The following is an 18,150-nucleotide window of genomic DNA, read 5'->3' as shown; positions in this document are numbered from 1 at the left end:
TGAAAAATATAAAAAACACTCTGAAAATGTCATCAGTATAGTTAGAAACAGATGTCCACATGCAGGAACTTTTGTTCCTATCATACATTTTATTGAGTGAGGAAGTGAAACAACTCCTGTCCTTACGTCACCTCCCGTGTTCTTGCAAATGAACGAAACTTGAGCTCCTTTGTAAAAAAAAAACCCTGCATGCAAATGGGTGTCCAGACATTTTTAACAGATAATGTGGTAGGCCTATAAAACTAAAGAAATGTCACACGTAGTATGATATCTCACACTCTCACATCTATTTCCTCATTTCTATGTACTTCTTAAATTCTTTTTGACTAGGCCCTGTTAATAACACATTATCTACCACAACAAGAAAAAATATTTACAGGAATAATAATTATAATAATGATAATTTTTTACATTTATATAGTGCTTTTCTGGGTCCTCAAAGCGCTTCACATATGGAAGGGGGGAATCTCCTCAACCAGTAATGTGATGCTTTCGGTTATTCTGGATTGTGTTTTGAATATGGAGATATTTTGTTGCTTTTAATACGAAAGGAAATATGAAATGTTCTGGATTTGATACAGCGATGGTCCAAATAGTGAAGTATATAGGCTACTTGATGATATGGTAAAGATAAAATGTGTATAAAACGGGTATTAGCAGTGTTTGCTAAGACTCGTATCACTATTACTTTTGCTCATACTTTGGGAAAGGGGTCTTCTGTTGTTTTTATAATTGTTTGAAAAACTACTATATGCATAAAAACAAAAGTGCAACATTAAATTCACCTCGACAGTTCCACCAATGTTAATTTAGGAAGCTAAAGTTTAGCTACTTGCTAAATGTTTCATTGACCAGTGTTGGAGTAACGCATTACAAGTAACGCAAGCTATGTAATCAGATTACTTTTGTCAAGTAACTAGTAAAGTAACACATTACTTTTAAATTTACAACAAAATATCTGAGTTATTTTTTTCAAATAAGTAACTCAGGTTACTTTGTTTCTCAAAATGAATAAAAATGGTAAAATACTAACTTATGCAAACTTTTAATAATTAAATGTTAACGCAAATATACTTTGTGTTTAATCTCACTTTATTAACCAATGTCTTTGCTGCTGACCTTTGATGAATTAACCATACCAATAAAGCAAAAATGACTTTAGATAAACATCACATTTGTTTCATTTTTGAATTTTCTTCAATGGCAGCTGAAGGTTTGTGTGAGCTGCGCCCTCTACTCTACAGGTATGAATTTGCATTTCCTTCAGTCTGAGGCTTATTCATTTAACTATTGGCATGAAAGAGCCTTTACATTTGTAAAAAATATAACTTTTTTTTGCTATCAAAAAACAAACAAGCTAGTCCAGCCCAGGTGAGAAAAAGTAACGCAAAAGTAACATAACGCATTACTCTCCATAAAAAAGTAACTAACACAATTCGTTTTTTTTTTTAGGGAGTAACATAATATTGTAATGTATTACTTTTGAAAGTAACTTTCCCCAACACTGTCATTGACTTTCTCCTACATTGAAATATGTTATTAAAAGTAAGTCAAAGTAAAATACATGACTGCATTAATGATTATTTTATGGCTGTGTTATGGCAATGTATAATAAAGTATATTAATACAGTAGATTAATGTCTTTATGCAACAATCATTTTGCTCCATTTCTCCATTAGTTTTCATATGATACAATATTTTATGTTTGATTAAAAAAAAATAATAATATATATATATATACATATATAATATATATATATACATATATATATATATATTTCATGACTGCCATATTTCTTCTTTTGACAGAAGTAATCTGTATCGTTATTTGCTGTTATGTCTTTATGGCGCTCAGGTTTTGTGGGCATCCCAGCATGCGTTTCACCCCTCATCATGACCTCCATTCTCCACCTGACCTCATAAGGATGCCAGCTGCATTGCCAAGAACCTCCAGATGTCTTTGGTAGGTAAATTAAGTACAAAATAAAAGCTCCCCCCTCCAAAAAAAACCCATCTGACCACATAAAGATGTCCACATAAGGGGGTCATTGTCTGTGGGATCAAATAGCTGTTTTAAATAACAACTGAACACTTTCACTTTCTACAGTGGAAATCCAGAGATTTCACCATGGAGAAGCAAAGCAAAGAGGAAGAGTGCATGGTTTGTGTAATTTTGTGGTGTGTTTCTCAGGCCTGCCCCTCATGCTCATACTGCAACTGCAGCTGCAGCACACTCAGGTCACGCCTCTTGATTTCCACATACTTAAATGCTTCGTAGTTTAAAAATAGCAGATTTCATCAGCTGCCGACACGACAGTGATCAGGAATCTGTGTGATTCTTTAAATAAGAATAACTAAGCTGGCATAGATCATCAGCTGAACGTACAATGGGGAAATAGATATATATTATATATTACAATAGTGTTTTTTTAATATAATTACATTTATATTTTCATATTCATATGAATTCATTTCATATATCTACACCACATACTAAGGCCCGGTTTCACAGACAGGGCTTAGACTAAGCCAGGATTAGGCCTAGTTCAATTAGGACATTTAAGTTGCTTTCATAAACGTGCCTTAGAAAAAAAAGAAGAAAAAAAAACATTATGGGTGTGAATCTTGAGACAGAACAATGGCACTGACATATTTGAAGATATTTCAGTACAAGTTGCTTTCAGTTAAAACAGTTCAAGCATACATTGTAGTCTGGGACTAGCTTAAGCATTGTCTGTGAAACCAGAATTGGGAGTCTGCCATCGTATGTACACAACGCCATGCCCCTGAGATGTTTATGCAAGCAGGCGGTACACCATTGTGTGGACCAGTGCCAGACAGCCATGAAACATGATAAATATGGTTGCAAGTGCAACAAAGATTTCTTTCAGGTCAGAGGGCTGGTTCTGTCCTGAAGCAGTCCCTCCAAAGGTCGAAAGGTCTGAGAAAAACAGGGAATGGCAGCCAGCAGAATTAATTGGTACATGTGTAATTATTTATGTCCACACAACAGCTTTCAGCCCAGGTTAGACCAATTTTGATCAAATGACACTTAGGTTAGCATGTGTGCTAAAAGTAGCCTAGAATTGCAGTGTTCTTCTCATGTATTTTACAGCTGAATATTAAGATTATTTCTGTCAGCAAGGTGCTCACACTGAAGGCTGAACAATCTAAAGAATAAAATATAGTTTGCTAAAGCTTTACTAAAATGTCTGCTAATGCTATATCAGTTTTTCTGTTGCAACCCGAGGTTATAAAGATTTGAATTAAACTTTGTTGTGTAACTAATCCCTCATTGTTTGAGCAACAGACATGAATGATATATCTCAAATCACACCGCTTGAGTAGAAATGCTAATACTTCTCTTAGCGATCAGATTAGCAAATGATAAAATGCTTGAAAAATCCCATAGACTTGTACTTATTCATTGCCTGATTTAAAATCCCACAAAATGTCTTTACGTCTGATGTTATTCTAATTGTCCTTTAGTTTGTTAGTTTGACTGAAATGAAACATTGCCTGTTCTTTATTTATTTAGATCGCTTGCGTTTGGCAAACTAACAGCACGTTGTACTAGCTTAGCATACTGCTAGCCTGCTAGTTTAACTTAAGCCCCACCCAAATAGCCTATTTTTTTTAAATAAATTAATTCTTGTAATGGTGTTCAGTGTTATGTTTTTATCCATATTAATACATATTTTATACATATTTTCTTCAGAAATGTAAAAATACATTTGTTTTATTGTTAAACACACAATCACAACCACAGTCAACAACGTTGACCTTCCAGGTGCTAGAATATGTTGCTGTAATGCGTCACTATTACATTGTTTTTAGCAAGTACACATAGTGGGTCGACAGGTACGTTTTTCTTGCTTCACACCACAGTACAGGATTACTCATCGGCTATAGCAGTTTTCATAAGTGAGGATGTAGTTTACGCGTCTGATTCTGTATTTGCTTGTGCAAAATTGCAAACGTGCTTTTGAGAGAGAGAAAATACAGACTTCCGGAAGTGGTTGATCACCCTTTGAGGCAGCCAACTACCCACCGCCTACTATTTGATTGTAGACCATGTCTGTTTGAGGTTTTATTCCTTGTTTTACACGTTCATAACATATATTTTCTTCCATTTGGCCAGATGCAGTGTGTGTTTTAGTTCTTAAAAAGCTCTTTTCAAGTGATGAAACAGTTTAAAAAACTCTCCCTCATCAAAGCAGATATATTTAGCCCATGAACGTTCACACTATACTTGGTATCAATGTCACAAGTTTTAGCAGGAAGGTGATTCTACAGTCTTCGGCACGCATCTTCTGAGTATTAAGTGATGTGAGTGACAAAAAAAGTGGAAGAAATGATTCATTTTGCCTATGGTTTCTCTTAAAGTACTATAGAGAAGTAAAGAAAAGAGGAATTCACACACACATGTAATTCTTGCTGTACTTTAGATGCATTGTATTAGATTTGGTCTAAAAAATCTCTTGAATCCTGGTCCTGAATAATCAATCTCTTTGATAATCGGCCTCAGATATTTGAAGTTCATTACTGTTTTACTCTGGTATCTGTTCGTACAGTCAGTAGGTTGTCATTTTTGCATGTCTCTTTGTCTCTGTGCTACTTCCTCAAACAGGCGGGAAACCAAAAAAAAGAGGAGAGAAAAAAAAACAGGCAAGGAAGTGGTATCTTGCAGCACTGCCTACATGCAGAGGGCTTGGAAAGTGAGAAATAGTCAAGAAGCAACGCTGCTTAAGTTTTGTAAGCCATGTGAGAAGAAAATGTTTGAGTTGGTTGTCACCACTGAGCCATTAATGTTTACTGAGGATAAAATATCAATATCACAATGTTAATGAAACTTTTTTTGAGTACATGAGGCACACTTTGTTCGAAAGTGTCATTTTTCACAAAACAATCAGATTAGTTTGGTATTTTAAGCATCCAGTCAGTGCATAAATGATGCTCGTCATACAAAGAGATCTTAAAATACAATATATGCATTGCATTTATGCTATCATACTTAAGTTTTACGGTACAAACGGCTAAAGGAACCACAGCTTTAGCCATGACTCTATTCACAATATGGCTTAGGGTACCATGTCTTTTTTATAAAATAGTTACAGCGTGATAAAACCATTAAATACACAAAGTGACAGCAAAATGTTATTTAAGGAAACAATGGTGGAATATACTTGGTATTACGAAACGAGGAGGCAAAGTCGCATAACTGGGTTTGGAGTTTAAGTTACCTTTTCGGACCCTAAGTCAGATTCTCAGTATACCGCAGTTATCATAGAGGTCGCAGGCACATTAAAAAAAGACCAGAGTGTTCGCTAATTCCCACCTCGCTCACAGATCATTAGTTTGTAACTAATCTGATCTAATTTCAACCCATTCAGGTTGATTTGCAGACTATTTGTGGACCTGATAGATCATGACTTATGTGAATATTTTCTTTTATTTCGTCCCCTTCACATTCATGCCACACTTTAGGATCTCACTGATACCAAAATTTGTTATTTAATCACTACTTTATCCCATATTCTGTAATGTTCCTGGTGTAATTTGTCTTTCAAAAGTTCCCCAAAAATGTACAAGGCACCGCCCCTAGAGAAAATGCCCTTTTTTTTGGTACAGTATGTTCACTAAGGTTATTAGTTGGCCTTAGAGTACATCCCAATATACCTGTGGTGCGTTCACATGACAAAGCTGTACTAAAAATGGAAACAGTTTTCCTTTGTGTTTTTGAAACACATTCACACGGATCCGTAAAAACTAAAAACGCTGTATTATACCTATAGACTGAACACGTAATAGGCTACACATGAGCATAACGTCATTGTTTTTACATATTGGCTTTTTTCTAGTTTACATGGAGATGATAATGGTATCATTTTCAAAAACTAACTTTAAACCCCATTTTCAGGCCCCTAAAACACTGTTGTCGTGTAAACGGCCAAAACGCATATAAAGTTTTCCATTTTTAGTTGAAAACGGTGTGGTGTAAACTGGGGTAACTGTTCTCTGTAAAACATCGAACCGTACCGTTCCCCACCCACGGTTCGGCACGCACTTGCACCGCGGTTCTTCTCAAATCTGATGACGCAGCTATAATATGGTTAGTTGAAAATAAAGCGTAGAACAGACATCTCTAATGTTTCTGTCAATGGATGCACATGCTGGCTTCCCAATAATACATTACAACAGCGATAATCAAAAAAACGTGAACAAAACAGTCACTCTTTGTAAACTTTGTTCAATGCAAGTGCCGTTTGCTCAAACATGACCAGTCATTTGCGTCATCATCATCCGGGGGTTTATAGCGCGCAAGCTGCACACGTTGTGTTTAAACTAAACTCATTTAAGCCTTTCCAATTTAAACATTCAAGAGCAAGACTTGAAAGAGAACTTGCACGCGCTGCGAAAAGATTTGTGTGTGTGCGCACATTGGAAGCGCGCAAACCCGCGTCTCAGATAGCATGCAAATATTGAGTCCTCTTTCAAGTCTTGTGCTTGAATGGACAAATTCACACAAAAATGATGTCAATATGTCCGTCTTGATGACTATCCTAGCAGTCTTGTATGCCATAAGTGAACTTATACGGCTGAGAAAGACAACACATATGTAACAGTATCAGTATTTTGGATCAGTGCATTGTCTTAAAGTGACAGCAACCTAATATTCCTGCTGTCTTGTGTTTTTAATGTTAATCAAACAACACAATACAAGGTAATCACTCACTGCTCTTGATTAAATAGCTTTTGTAACTTTAATAAGGATTAATCTTTAATTGATCAAATATGCAATGTTATTTTACATTTGATTATAGGCTACTTTATTCAATTGCTGTACCTGAAAACTAATGTTAGACCTACCTGAAAAACCTGAAAAGCACTTTTTTTATTTGTATCTTTGCTCTAATGTATTTATTGTTGTTGTTGTTTGTAGTTAGATTATTTGTTCTTATTATTTGACAGTAGTCCTTTTTTCCTGAACATAGCACATACCGAACAGTACTGAAACCGTGAACCTAAAACCGCGATAACCAAACGGTGAGCAATTTGAACTGTTGCACCCCTAGTGTAAACGGCCCCACAGTTGATGACCAATCAGAAGCCTGGATTTGTTTTTATTTTTATTTTATTTACATCTTTTTTTTTTTTATTAAGTTTCTATCATTTAAAACTAATACCAAATACATATTGCTGTATCTTGTATATGTTGGTGTGTAATTGTACTTGTAATATATATTTTATATTATATAATAATATATATTATTATTATTATTATTTTCTAAAAATATTTTATATATAAACTAGTAAAGAGAAACCCTGCACACATTCCAACTTGCAAAAATGGTCAATTTATTCAGCAACGTTTCAGCATCATGTCCTTCAAATGTCCGATGAAGGTCATGGAATCGAAACTTTGTTGAAATGTTGCTGATTTCTCTTTCCTAGCTTATGTTGGGCTTTAGTTATTGTCTTCGTCCTACATAAATACATAGAGTAAAAAAAAATTATTTATAAAAAGTCACTAATACTATGTCTGACTAATTTAATTTAATTTTAATTTTAATCTCTTATGTAACAATTACTGCTTCATTGATGACAATACTTGAATTGCTCATACATTCAAGTGAATGTGATTTTAATTCAAAATTCACATCTTTTGAAGATGCTGCTCACAGGTCGTCAAAAGAAAAAGCAAAAATTAGATAATTCTCTCATTTCCCATTTGAAGGACATGACACGGTACAAGGCGAGAGATGTGTGGCGTAGATGAAAATGCAGCTTCCTGTTAAGAAAGGGCCTTAACACAAAGCTGAAGTGGAGAGTGTCTCTGGCACTGTTCTGCTGTCTCAAGACCCAAAAAAAGGATTTTTTTGAAGGTGAACACTCACCGGCAACAGGACCGACTGATTAGACGCATAAGAACACGTAAGATTACATGAAAACAGAGCAAGAGAGACCAGAAAGCCATTACGCATTCTAATGGTTAACTCAGATCTTTGTCTTTTTCAAATAGGACATATGGTGTCTTAGAAGAGGCTTTTGAACCTTTGGATATGGCGAAATATTTTGCACTAGGACCCTTGGTTTTGGTCCTATGCTTGGTCCTATGTAAGTACAAAATTATATAGGTTTTGTATATATAGATTTTTTTTTTTTTTTTTTTTTTTTTTTTTACTGGTGAAATTTGTGTTTATATGGTGTGTGTATATATAACTGATATGTATTTTTATAATTATTTTTTAATTATTTTTACAGCTGTATTTTATATTTGGCATTTTGTGACTAATTTTGTGAATTAATGGTGTGGATTCATTCATAGTTTGGTCCAGTTTCTGTGTTGTGTAATATTACATCTCTCTGGATAGTAAATATAGTTTACTGAATCTTACTCACCATCGCTAGTACTAAATTTAAAATGAATTGGTGAATGAGTGTGTCCTTGAATCTTGACGGATGTCAGTGATGATTTAAATCTTTGTGTGTACATGCAGGACAAACAGTTTTACTGTCTGAGTCCTCAATTTATTTCAAGTATTTTTATCTGTAATTATTAGCAGTGTTATTTTTTTACTGAGAAACGCTGTCGTCGTTGACCAAGAAGAAGGGGAATTCTCTTTAGACTGCCAAAGAGAGAAGTTGTTACTTTGTAAAACGTCAGAGTGAAGGCGAAATATTGCAAAAGAGCGCTTTGCAAAACGTTTAACGTGATATTTCAAAGGGGTCTGTGGCGGGACACTTGTGAGGTGTGTTGGGTTCTAGTTTGTGTTACCTGGTAAAGGAGCTGTCAAACATCAGGTTGCTTTGGGTGTGTCCCCTCGAGCTTGCTTGAGGTTCTGCTTGATTTGAACGATGCAGAGGCCGAGCTGTCAGTCAATCAGCCCTGCTTTCACATGCCACATTTTGAAGGGTGTTGTTGACAATCTATTTGTTATTTTATAGAGTTCTGTTGTGCTGTCTTAAAAGTAAAGGTTCTTGGGTTGTTCTTGTGAAGAACCATTTTTGACGTTCTTGAGTTGAGTTCTTTGGAATTCTTTGTGGGAACATTGCATCAGGCTATAAAACCCTTTTTGGTTCCAACGTAAACTTGTGTTTTTGGGTAACACTATTTTACAGTGACCTTGTTACACATGTTACATGTAGTTACTATTGTAATAACTAAAATTAAGCATAATTACATACAACTAACCCTAAACCAAACTCTAATCCTAATCATAACCTTATAGTAAGTACATGTAGTTAATATTACTCAGTACTTAAATGTATAATTACACTGTGACACAATGACACCTTAAAATAAAGCGTAACTTATTTTTGCACATTTAGTAAAATAATGTAATACAATATAATCAATACATGTACATTTTGTAATTGTAAATAAGAGATTTTTAATAATATTTTCATTAATGTAAATTCATATGAAGTTCCTAACAATATATTTCTTAATAAATGACACTATTGAAAATATTAATTTGATAATTTGATAATATATTTGTTTATAATATTTTCATTAAAATGTAATTCACTAAGGAAGTTCATATTTGTATGCGGTTCCTAGCCTTATAATATAATATGTAATATGTATATATATATATATGATAAAAATCTAGATTATAAGGATAGGAATGTTCCTCAGTAAATTGCATTTTATTGAAAATATTATTATATGATATTTTTTCATCGGACTCTCTTTTGGTTGTCGTGTTGCATGATGCTCTTGAACATGATGTCTTGCTGCACAGGCCTCTGACCACTTCCTTGTTCCATTTTGAGCCGGTTTCTATGCCTCGTAAATTTGCCGGCTAAAATGGTGCTCGCGAGACTTACTTAAGTCTTACCGTGCTGCATCTAAAATGTCTTTTGACTAAATATAAAAGTGTTGTGGGTTGAGACCGGATAAGAATCATTGTGACTGCACTGTACATGCAAATCGCATAGAAAAGGAAGCCAGAGATCGAAAGATTGGCCTATGAGTGAGATTGAGGCCTAAGGGAATATTCATGATATTAGTATTTGATATTGCTTTTCGGGCTTGTTTTGATGTCTTTATTTGTCTGTACTTTTATTTAAAGGGTTAGCTCATCTAAAAAATGAAAACTCTCTCATTATTTACTCATCCTCATGTCATTCCAAACATGTATGACTTTCTCTCTTCTGTGCAAAGCGAAAGAAGATAGTTAGCGGAATGTTCATGCTGCACTTTTCCATAGTGTGACCAAAGGCTGTTAAAGGGATAGTTCACCCAAAAAAATTTAAATTCTGTCATCATTTACCAACTCTTATGTTGTTCCAAACCTCTATGAATTTCTTTGTTCTGCTGAACACAAATGAAAATATTTTAAAGAATGTTGGTAACCAAAGAGTTGATGGACAGAATTGTTGTCTGAACTATCCCTTTAAAGGGTTAGTTCACCCAAAAATGAAAATTATGTCATTAATGACTCACCCTCATGTCGTTCCAAGCCCGTAAGACCTCCGTTCATCTTCGGAACACAGTTTAAGATATTAGTCCGAGAGCTTTCTGTTCCTCCATTGAAAGTCAATGGACGGCATACTGTCCATGTCCAGAAAGGCAATAAAGACATCATCAAAGTAGTCCATGTGACATCAGTGGCTCAATCTTAACTTTATAAAGCGACGAGAATACTTTTTGTGCGCAAAAAGTAAACAAAAATAACGACTTTATTCCACTATTCATTTCCTTCTCTCTGGGCCTCGAGTGAGTTCACGTAGTGTTTTTGCGCAGCGCGTCTGTGTTGTACGTCACACGTAGGCTCACTATTGGCCGACGCTGGTCATGTGTGATGCATGTGACGTACAACACAGACGCGCTACGCAAAAACACTACGTGAACTCACTCGAGGCCTAGAGAGAAGGAAATGAATAGTGGAATAAAGTCGTTATTTTTGTTTACTTTTTGCGCACAAAAAGTATTCTCGTCGCTTTATAAAGTTAAGATTGAGCCACTGATGTCACATGGACTACTTTGATGATGTCTTTATTGCCTTTCTGGACATGGACAGTATGCCGTCCATTGACTTTCAATGGAGGAACAGAAAGCTCTCGGACTAATATCTTAAACTGTGTTCCGAAGATGAACGGAGGTCTTACGGGCTTGGAACGACATGAGGGTGAGTCATTAATGACATCATTTTCATTTTTGGGTAAACTAACCCTTTAAGCATCAAAATGACTAAATGCATCATAAAAGTAGTTCATACTGCTATATTCATACATTAGTTTTGTGTGAGGAACAGACCAAACTTAAGTCTTAAAAGAATTAAATCCACATACAAATCTCTCAAGACTTGAATTATACTTTGTGTGTCCCATTGACTATGTTAAATGGACTTTTACTGTATGATGCTTTGTTTGTAATTTGCATCATACTGTAAACATCCAACATATCATATTTGAGGTCTGCAAACAAAAAAAATAACAATACAGATTTAGAATGACATGCATGTGAGTAAATGATGACAGAATTATCTTTCTTTGTGTGCGAAATATGTCTTTAATCAATAGTAATATGAATGATGCAAAACTGATTTATGGAATTTTATGGATTTTTCTTTTTTAAATCATGGATGTTACTGTATACAGTCCAATTCTTTGTGAGACATGCTAAAAATATGGTAGCTATCTAATTGAACCTGTCTAATTAATATGACCAAATCAACCTTTCTCCTTTTGTTACACCAAAAAAAAAGTCATTCAAAGGTGCAATCCAAATGAACTCCTTCAGTTATCAACTGCACATTGCGTGTGAAACCACGGAGGTAACAATTAAATAATTGTTCCAGCATCTCCTTCTCAGCGTCTCGCATTAGAATTACTCGTATAGCTTCTTAACATGTTCAATTTCTACAGCTTTCATGCCTGTTTACACACTGTAAAAAAAGTTGCTGCCTTAAGTACAATCAACTTGAATGTTCAAGTAATTTCAACTAAAATTACATTAAACTGACTTGAAGTGCACTGTATCGTCAAAACTTGATTTTCTTACATTTGTTAGATTTTCTTGTTATTGAATTAGTTTTGACTTCATATCTTTTATATCCTATGAATGAGGCTGTTAAAGGCTTCCGTTTAAAGCCATATAGACTGTGCATGCTTAAACTCTGCGGTAAATTTGTCACAATGCATTGACCAAATGTTCCACCTGCATTATTTTTGGTTGTGGCGATGGCTTGGATTCATTTGTCAGAAGAGAAAAAAAAATGGGAGAGTTTTTTTTTTTTTTTAGAACAAACCAACAATTATTCAGAAAACAAGTTTTTTTTTTCTTGAATGCAATTGTAAATATATTATCATAGGTGAAAAGATGCATGTTTTTTTTAACCATGTTTCTTTAGCTCACTCAAATTTTGAAGTCTTATAAGATGGGAGATACATGTCGCAACTTTGGTGTTAAAGTTAAAATAGTTGGTTTTAACTAGCATACAACTTAAGTCTGATATGTCTGGAGAAAACTAGTAAGGACTTTCATGGTATGTCCTGTAGCTTTATGGCCTTTAGTTTTTACCAATTCTACCAAAATATCAACACACAAAAATGATAAACTTAAGTAAAATTAATAAAAATACACTTGCTGCCTTATAATTTTTTTTTTATTATTTAAAAAAATATTTTAACTAGTGGTGCCTGCAGTGTTAAATACACACTTGAAATTGCATTATTTATTGTAACAAGCCTAAAACGATGAAACGTATATATAACTGAAAAACATCTTTTACAATGTTGGTGAAAGAATAAGTTTTAAAAGGAATTATTTGAACATTTCTAGTCTAAGCGTGTGGATTATTGGGCCTTTAATAGTTGTTTTAAAACCGATGTTTATCGCCAGTATTACTGAATCTACTTGATAGACATTGTTTTAAAAGTGCATGTTTGTGGATGTAGTGCAGTTTGGAGGTTTCCGTAACTCTTTAAAAACAGGTTAAATATTATCTTGCTGGAGATTTAGGTTCATGCCGACTTCCCTACGATCACTGTTATCTGTTTGACAAGGCAGTCAAAATAAAAATATAACGTTTTTAAAAGGAATGCTCTGAAAACGAGATAGATAAAGCAGCGCACTTAAAGTCATTATTCTCATACTGTCATGTTCCATGTAATGGGTGGACCTGCTAAAACAGCCATGCTTAAAATGCACGCACCTCGAGTTGTGAACCGAGTCGAGCAAAACCACATCCGGCAAAGAAAATAAGTGAAATGACTGACGCTATGACGCTTCAGCGAGTATAAACGCCAGTTAAAAGTTAAGGAAAGTTATTAGGAAGTTTTTCAGAATGCTAAAAGTGATATATCAAAGTGATTATCTTAGGGTTGCAAATCACCAAATCAATAGTATATCTTGGCCTTGCATTAGATGAATGCACTGATGAATGGTTATACCTATTTAGTAGACTTGCAATGATGTAGTCAAAGGTCTTGTGTAAAAGAGAGCGAGTTGCACAGAAACAATTTGCATATATATAGATATATATTATCTAAAGCGTGAGTACATTTGAGCCCTCCCCCTTCCGCATACGATATGCGAGTGACACGACCGTACATTGGCGAACAGAATAAAAAAGAAAGCAAAGTGCCTGAGCCTTGAGAAGGGGGGAAGGGTTTTGTCAAGCTTACAGGAAGCTGTGGTTGAGAAACTGAAATAGTTTGTGTCTGCGTATCCATGGCAACCAGGTCGCCACATACAGACCACTGCTAGTAACTCCCTTCCCTTTTTCTGATTGAAGCCAATGGTTTTACACGGTGCCAGTCTTTCACTCGGTTTCAAAGAATTAAACTGCTTGAATATAATGTGTGAGTGTTTCGGTGTGCGATAGTTGACTTGTTTCTGAATTAAACAGCTTTTTTTTTTTATTTCTTTGTTTGGTTACCAAACTTTGGTTACACTTTATTTTGATGGTCCCCTTTAGACATTCTGTTGACTGTAAGTAATGTTGTAGACTGTTAGGTGTTCATGTTAGATGAATAAGTTGACATGTTGCAAACTTTCTTTCAGTCAGTAAAATTGGGAGCATCACAATAAAGTGTAAACATTCGTTTTGCTAAATGATTTGCACTATAAGATGTCAAATACTGTTTGGCTTGGTAAATAATTGAAAATATTGTCATTGCTAGTTTTAAAGGACAGATTTCTACATCTAGAATTCTTTTCTAAAAGAAGTTTTAGCGTATGTTTCAAATGTAGTGCTGTTGTAGTGATAACAGATTGGCTTTGGTACTTCTACCTTTTAAGATATTGGCTTCATCAACAGAGGTCTATTTTGAAAGTGTACGGCTTGCTAGAGAAAAGTGTCTTTTGTATGGGTTTGTAGTGTTTGTATTTATGTCCTGTGGTTGACTATCTAAAATAAACTTGCTTTTTCCTTTAGCCACAAGCCCCTCACTCACAGACACGGCTGATAATGGTAATGATTGTCCTCTTTTGAAATTATGTGACATCCCATATCTTTTATAGTTGACCTTGACGGTCGTGCACCAAATCAAACTTTATAGTATTGAGGTGCAAATTCTTGTCTCATTTAAAATGGCTAATGCTAAAGCTAATTCCATTGTTAATGAATTTGAGAACCTATTATCAAGCACGATATTCATCAATAGAGATTTAATTTGAAAGTGTACGGCATGCTAGAAGCTTCTTTAATATTTCGTGTAAGTTTGTAGTTCTTTCCTAATGGATTATCTAAAATAAACTTGCTTTTCCCTTTAGACACAACCCCCTCACCCACACGCACTGAAGACAAAAACTCAGTAAAAGGTAATGTTCATTCTCTTTTGACAGGCTCTCTTGCAGTCAGTGACGAGTAAGGATGTACAACATGATACAAAGGAAAATTACAAAATTAAAGGGTTAGTTCACCCAAAAATGAAAATTCTGTCAGTAATTACTCACCCTCATGTTGTTCCAACCCCGTAAGACATTCGTTCATCTTCGGAACACAAATTAAGATATTTTTGATTAAATCTGAGTGCTGGATCACTCCTCCATAGGCTGCTAGGTGACCGAAACTTGCTGGCCCAGAAAAGTTATTAAAGAGATCGTTAATATAGTCCAAGTGACTACAGTGGCTTAATCTTAAGTATATCAAGCGACCTTTAGCCACAAACCCCTCACCCACACGCATTCCTGAAGTCAAAATCCCAGAAGTAAAAGGTAATGTTCATTCTCTTTTGACAGACTCTCTTGCAGTCAGTGACGAGTAAGGATGTACAACATGATAAAAAGGAAAATTACAAAATTAAAATCTACTTCAACACACGTGGCAAATTTGTCTTGAAATTTAGTTTATTTGAAATTTAATTTCTACAGAAAAAAATCAATAACTTTAGAAATGTAAAGTGGTGAAACCATCAACTACACCACTTAAAAATGTGTTTTATATATGTTAATAATAAAAAATTATAATTCCATAGTTAATGAATTTGAGAAAACCTATTATCAAGCAAGATATTCATCAATAAAGATTTAATTTGAAAGTGTATGGCTTGCGGATAACGCAAAACGCTACAGGGCTTTCGTTTTTTTCACATTTTTGTATCCCCACCCAAAGACAGTTGGATCTCCCCACATTTGTACGTTGATGGGCGTTCCTTATGGGCGTGGTTTTGACCGAGTGGGCAATGTTACGTATTTATATACTGTCTATGATTTAAAACCTGTGAGAGACTTCCATAGGCAGTATAAGGAGACTTCCCCCCATCTCCATATGCTCTACTTCTATTGGATAGTCGCGTCGCGTTCAACGGAATTCATTTACATAAAGATGGGCATCGGCCAGCTTTTTGACGCGCAGCATTTTTCCAAATGAAGCGGCGCCTTCCCAGAATGCTTTGCGGGCGCGTCAAAGAGTAGGTTTATCACTGAAAATGATCTACTCACAGCATTATGGTAAAAATGTAACACTGTGGCAGCAGTTTTCTTACCTGTATGTGGCAGTGTTTTGCTTTGGGGGGTTGGTCAGAACGGCAGATTCATTCAGTTTTTCCTCTCCGTTTGGCCTAAAATCATCTCATATCAAAATCATAAAATCAAATCATAAAATCAAGATTAAATTGTTGACTACAAACACAGAGGTTTTTCAGATTTTCAGCTGTGTTCTCTGAGTATTTGCGAGTATTTGCAGCCTTTAGCCACTGCCTAGAACGTTCTGGATCCTTCACTGGAAACCAGAAGTAATTCCCGCTAAACATTTAGTCTTTACTTCATGCACCTGTGAACAATACATGTCGACACCATTATGACTCAAAGTTTACTAGGAAGTATTTCCTACTAAAGCAAGGTGGTATTTGACTCTGGTAAGCGTATACATAGCAGACTGGTAGGAGTGGTCTTGGATGCCAACTGTGCAAAAAGGAAGACAACAGCCTTTTTGATTTCATGTTTTTTTTCTTTTTTTTTTTCACCTTTCTACTGAATAGGCAGCCAAGCCCTTTAGTAAATATACACTATCATTCAAAAGTTTGGGACCAAATTATGGCATACTTGCTGAATAAAAATACAATTTTTTTAGTTCACTGGTTCAATTAATAAAAATGCAATAAAATAAAATAAAAAGTAATGTAGCCTACTTATTTCTGTAATTTAGCTTGTTGTGGTTAATATTGAATTTGGTTTATTAATCTTGTGGAAAATCTGTCAATTTCATGCATAAGGACTGTTTTTGGATTTAGTTTAAGCTATGTGATTATGTCAAATAGGTTCTGCTGACTCCATCACCAACAGCACTCAAACGCAACCCACTTCTCAAACCACACCTGCAGGTAACCATGACAACACCCATCATCACAGCAAACACACACTTCAGCATTACATCTCTCTATCAATCAGTTTCACTCATGACCTCTGACCTCCATCCCTCTATCATTCTGCATTGCAATCTCACCACCACTTGCATCATCATTCTGGCTTACAGTAACTGCAGTCATGGATTAGTGTAATGGGCAATGTTATATTTTTATCTAAATAAATTGGATTTTTTAAATTGAATTAAACGTATATAGTACAGTAACAGATGTTTCGTGTTTGGTGAGGTAATGTGGGTAAGTAGCTGCACATCATGCAGTAGTTTCAGTGCAATCACCCTTTGATTCCTTGAAATAATTAAAGTAATTAAAAGTTCAGTTGCATAATGCGATTCTGATTCAGTTCATTAATAAAGTTTCATCTCGCACTTTCCACAGGTTCAACACAAGGTATGTGTCACTTTTTACCCATGCTATTTCTGTTATGCTAGTGATGCTTCCTGTCGATTATATCTGTGTGTGTGTGTGTGTGTGTGTGTGTGTGTGTGTGTGTGTGTGTGTGTTTCTTTTGAGCATGTGAAAGTCTGTATATTGTTATTTTTGCAAAGGTCCCTTTAGAGGGTCTATAGAAAATAGATATATGAGAACTTGATATGCTGAGATATATTTTCATAGTGTCAATCCATTATTCATTACAGAAATCAGGAGCCTTTAAACGAGCATAACAGGGTCACATTAATTAGTATCTGAAATTCATTTTCATCACAGAAAAGTTGTATTATAGAAATGTATATTTTCTAATTATACCCATTTCTAGAAATTCTTAAGCATGATTTCTCTTATATCTATACATTCCTCTGTAATAGTGGTTTTCAAATGATAAATCAGACAGCAGATAAAAAAAGCATAGCTAAATGCAACTAGCCACATAATCGTGCATAGTTTTAAAAAGCAGGAGAAAACACTTCTCTTTGGCACAAAAGATGTTTACTCTGTTGATTCTCTGAAGTGATTAAATGACTAAAAGTCCAGCGAGCATAATATAATTCTGATGATGTTAATTAATAAGGTATTATCTTGCAGTTTCAGCAGACCCAAAATCGGACAGTAACGGTAAGTGTCACTTTATGCTGATACTGATGCCTGATTTGAACTTATGGGTCAGAAATATATATGATATTCTTGCATATTCTTTCATGGTGTCAATCCATCATTACAGTCACTCCCACCAATTCATCAGACCCACCTGCACCCACCCAAAAAGGTAACGCTGACATGCACCTCATCCTGCATTATTATTATTCTCTCATGCACAATCTCTCACTCTCAATCTTCCAATCATGCCTTGCTACAAGCACACCATCACTGAGAAAGAGTTTTTTTTTTATT

The 18,150-nt window shown here is 35.0% G+C and overlaps 1 protein-coding gene across 5 annotated transcripts in view; it reads left to right on the top strand.

The window, feature by feature from the left end:
- The first annotated feature begins 7,792 nt into the window (after positions 1 to 7,792).
- The window catches only part of ptprc (protein tyrosine phosphatase receptor type C), a 35,664-nt gene continuing 25,306 nt past the window's right edge, over positions 7,793 to 18,150 (top strand). The window contains exons 1-7 of one of the 5 annotated variants that reach the window (XM_081384466.1): positions 7,800 to 7,935; positions 8,024 to 8,118; positions 14,391 to 14,426; positions 14,729 to 14,776; positions 16,717 to 16,779; positions 17,200 to 17,211; positions 17,845 to 17,874. In XM_081384466.1, coding sequence (XP_081240592.1) covers positions 8,064 to 8,118; positions 14,391 to 14,426; positions 14,729 to 14,776; positions 16,717 to 16,779; positions 17,200 to 17,211; positions 17,845 to 17,874 — 244 coding nt within the window. In that variant the 5' untranslated portion in view covers positions 7,800 to 7,935; positions 8,024 to 8,063. Of the gene's footprint in view, positions 7,936 to 8,023; positions 8,123 to 14,390; positions 14,427 to 14,728; positions 14,777 to 16,716; positions 16,780 to 17,199; positions 17,212 to 17,844; positions 17,875 to 17,980; positions 18,026 to 18,150 lie in introns of those variants that run through there. The other 4 variants (XM_081384467.1, XM_081384468.1, XM_081384469.1 and 1 more) reach the window with 4 other exon arrangements.

Source organism: Scardinius erythrophthalmus (assembly GCF_964197995.2).
Source record: "Scardinius erythrophthalmus genome assembly, chromosome: 14".
Lineage (NCBI taxonomy): Eukaryota > Metazoa > Chordata > Actinopteri > Cypriniformes > Leuciscidae > Scardinius > Scardinius erythrophthalmus.
Note: the sequence above shows the minus strand (reverse complement) of the source record. Positions and strands in the feature narration are given on the sequence as shown.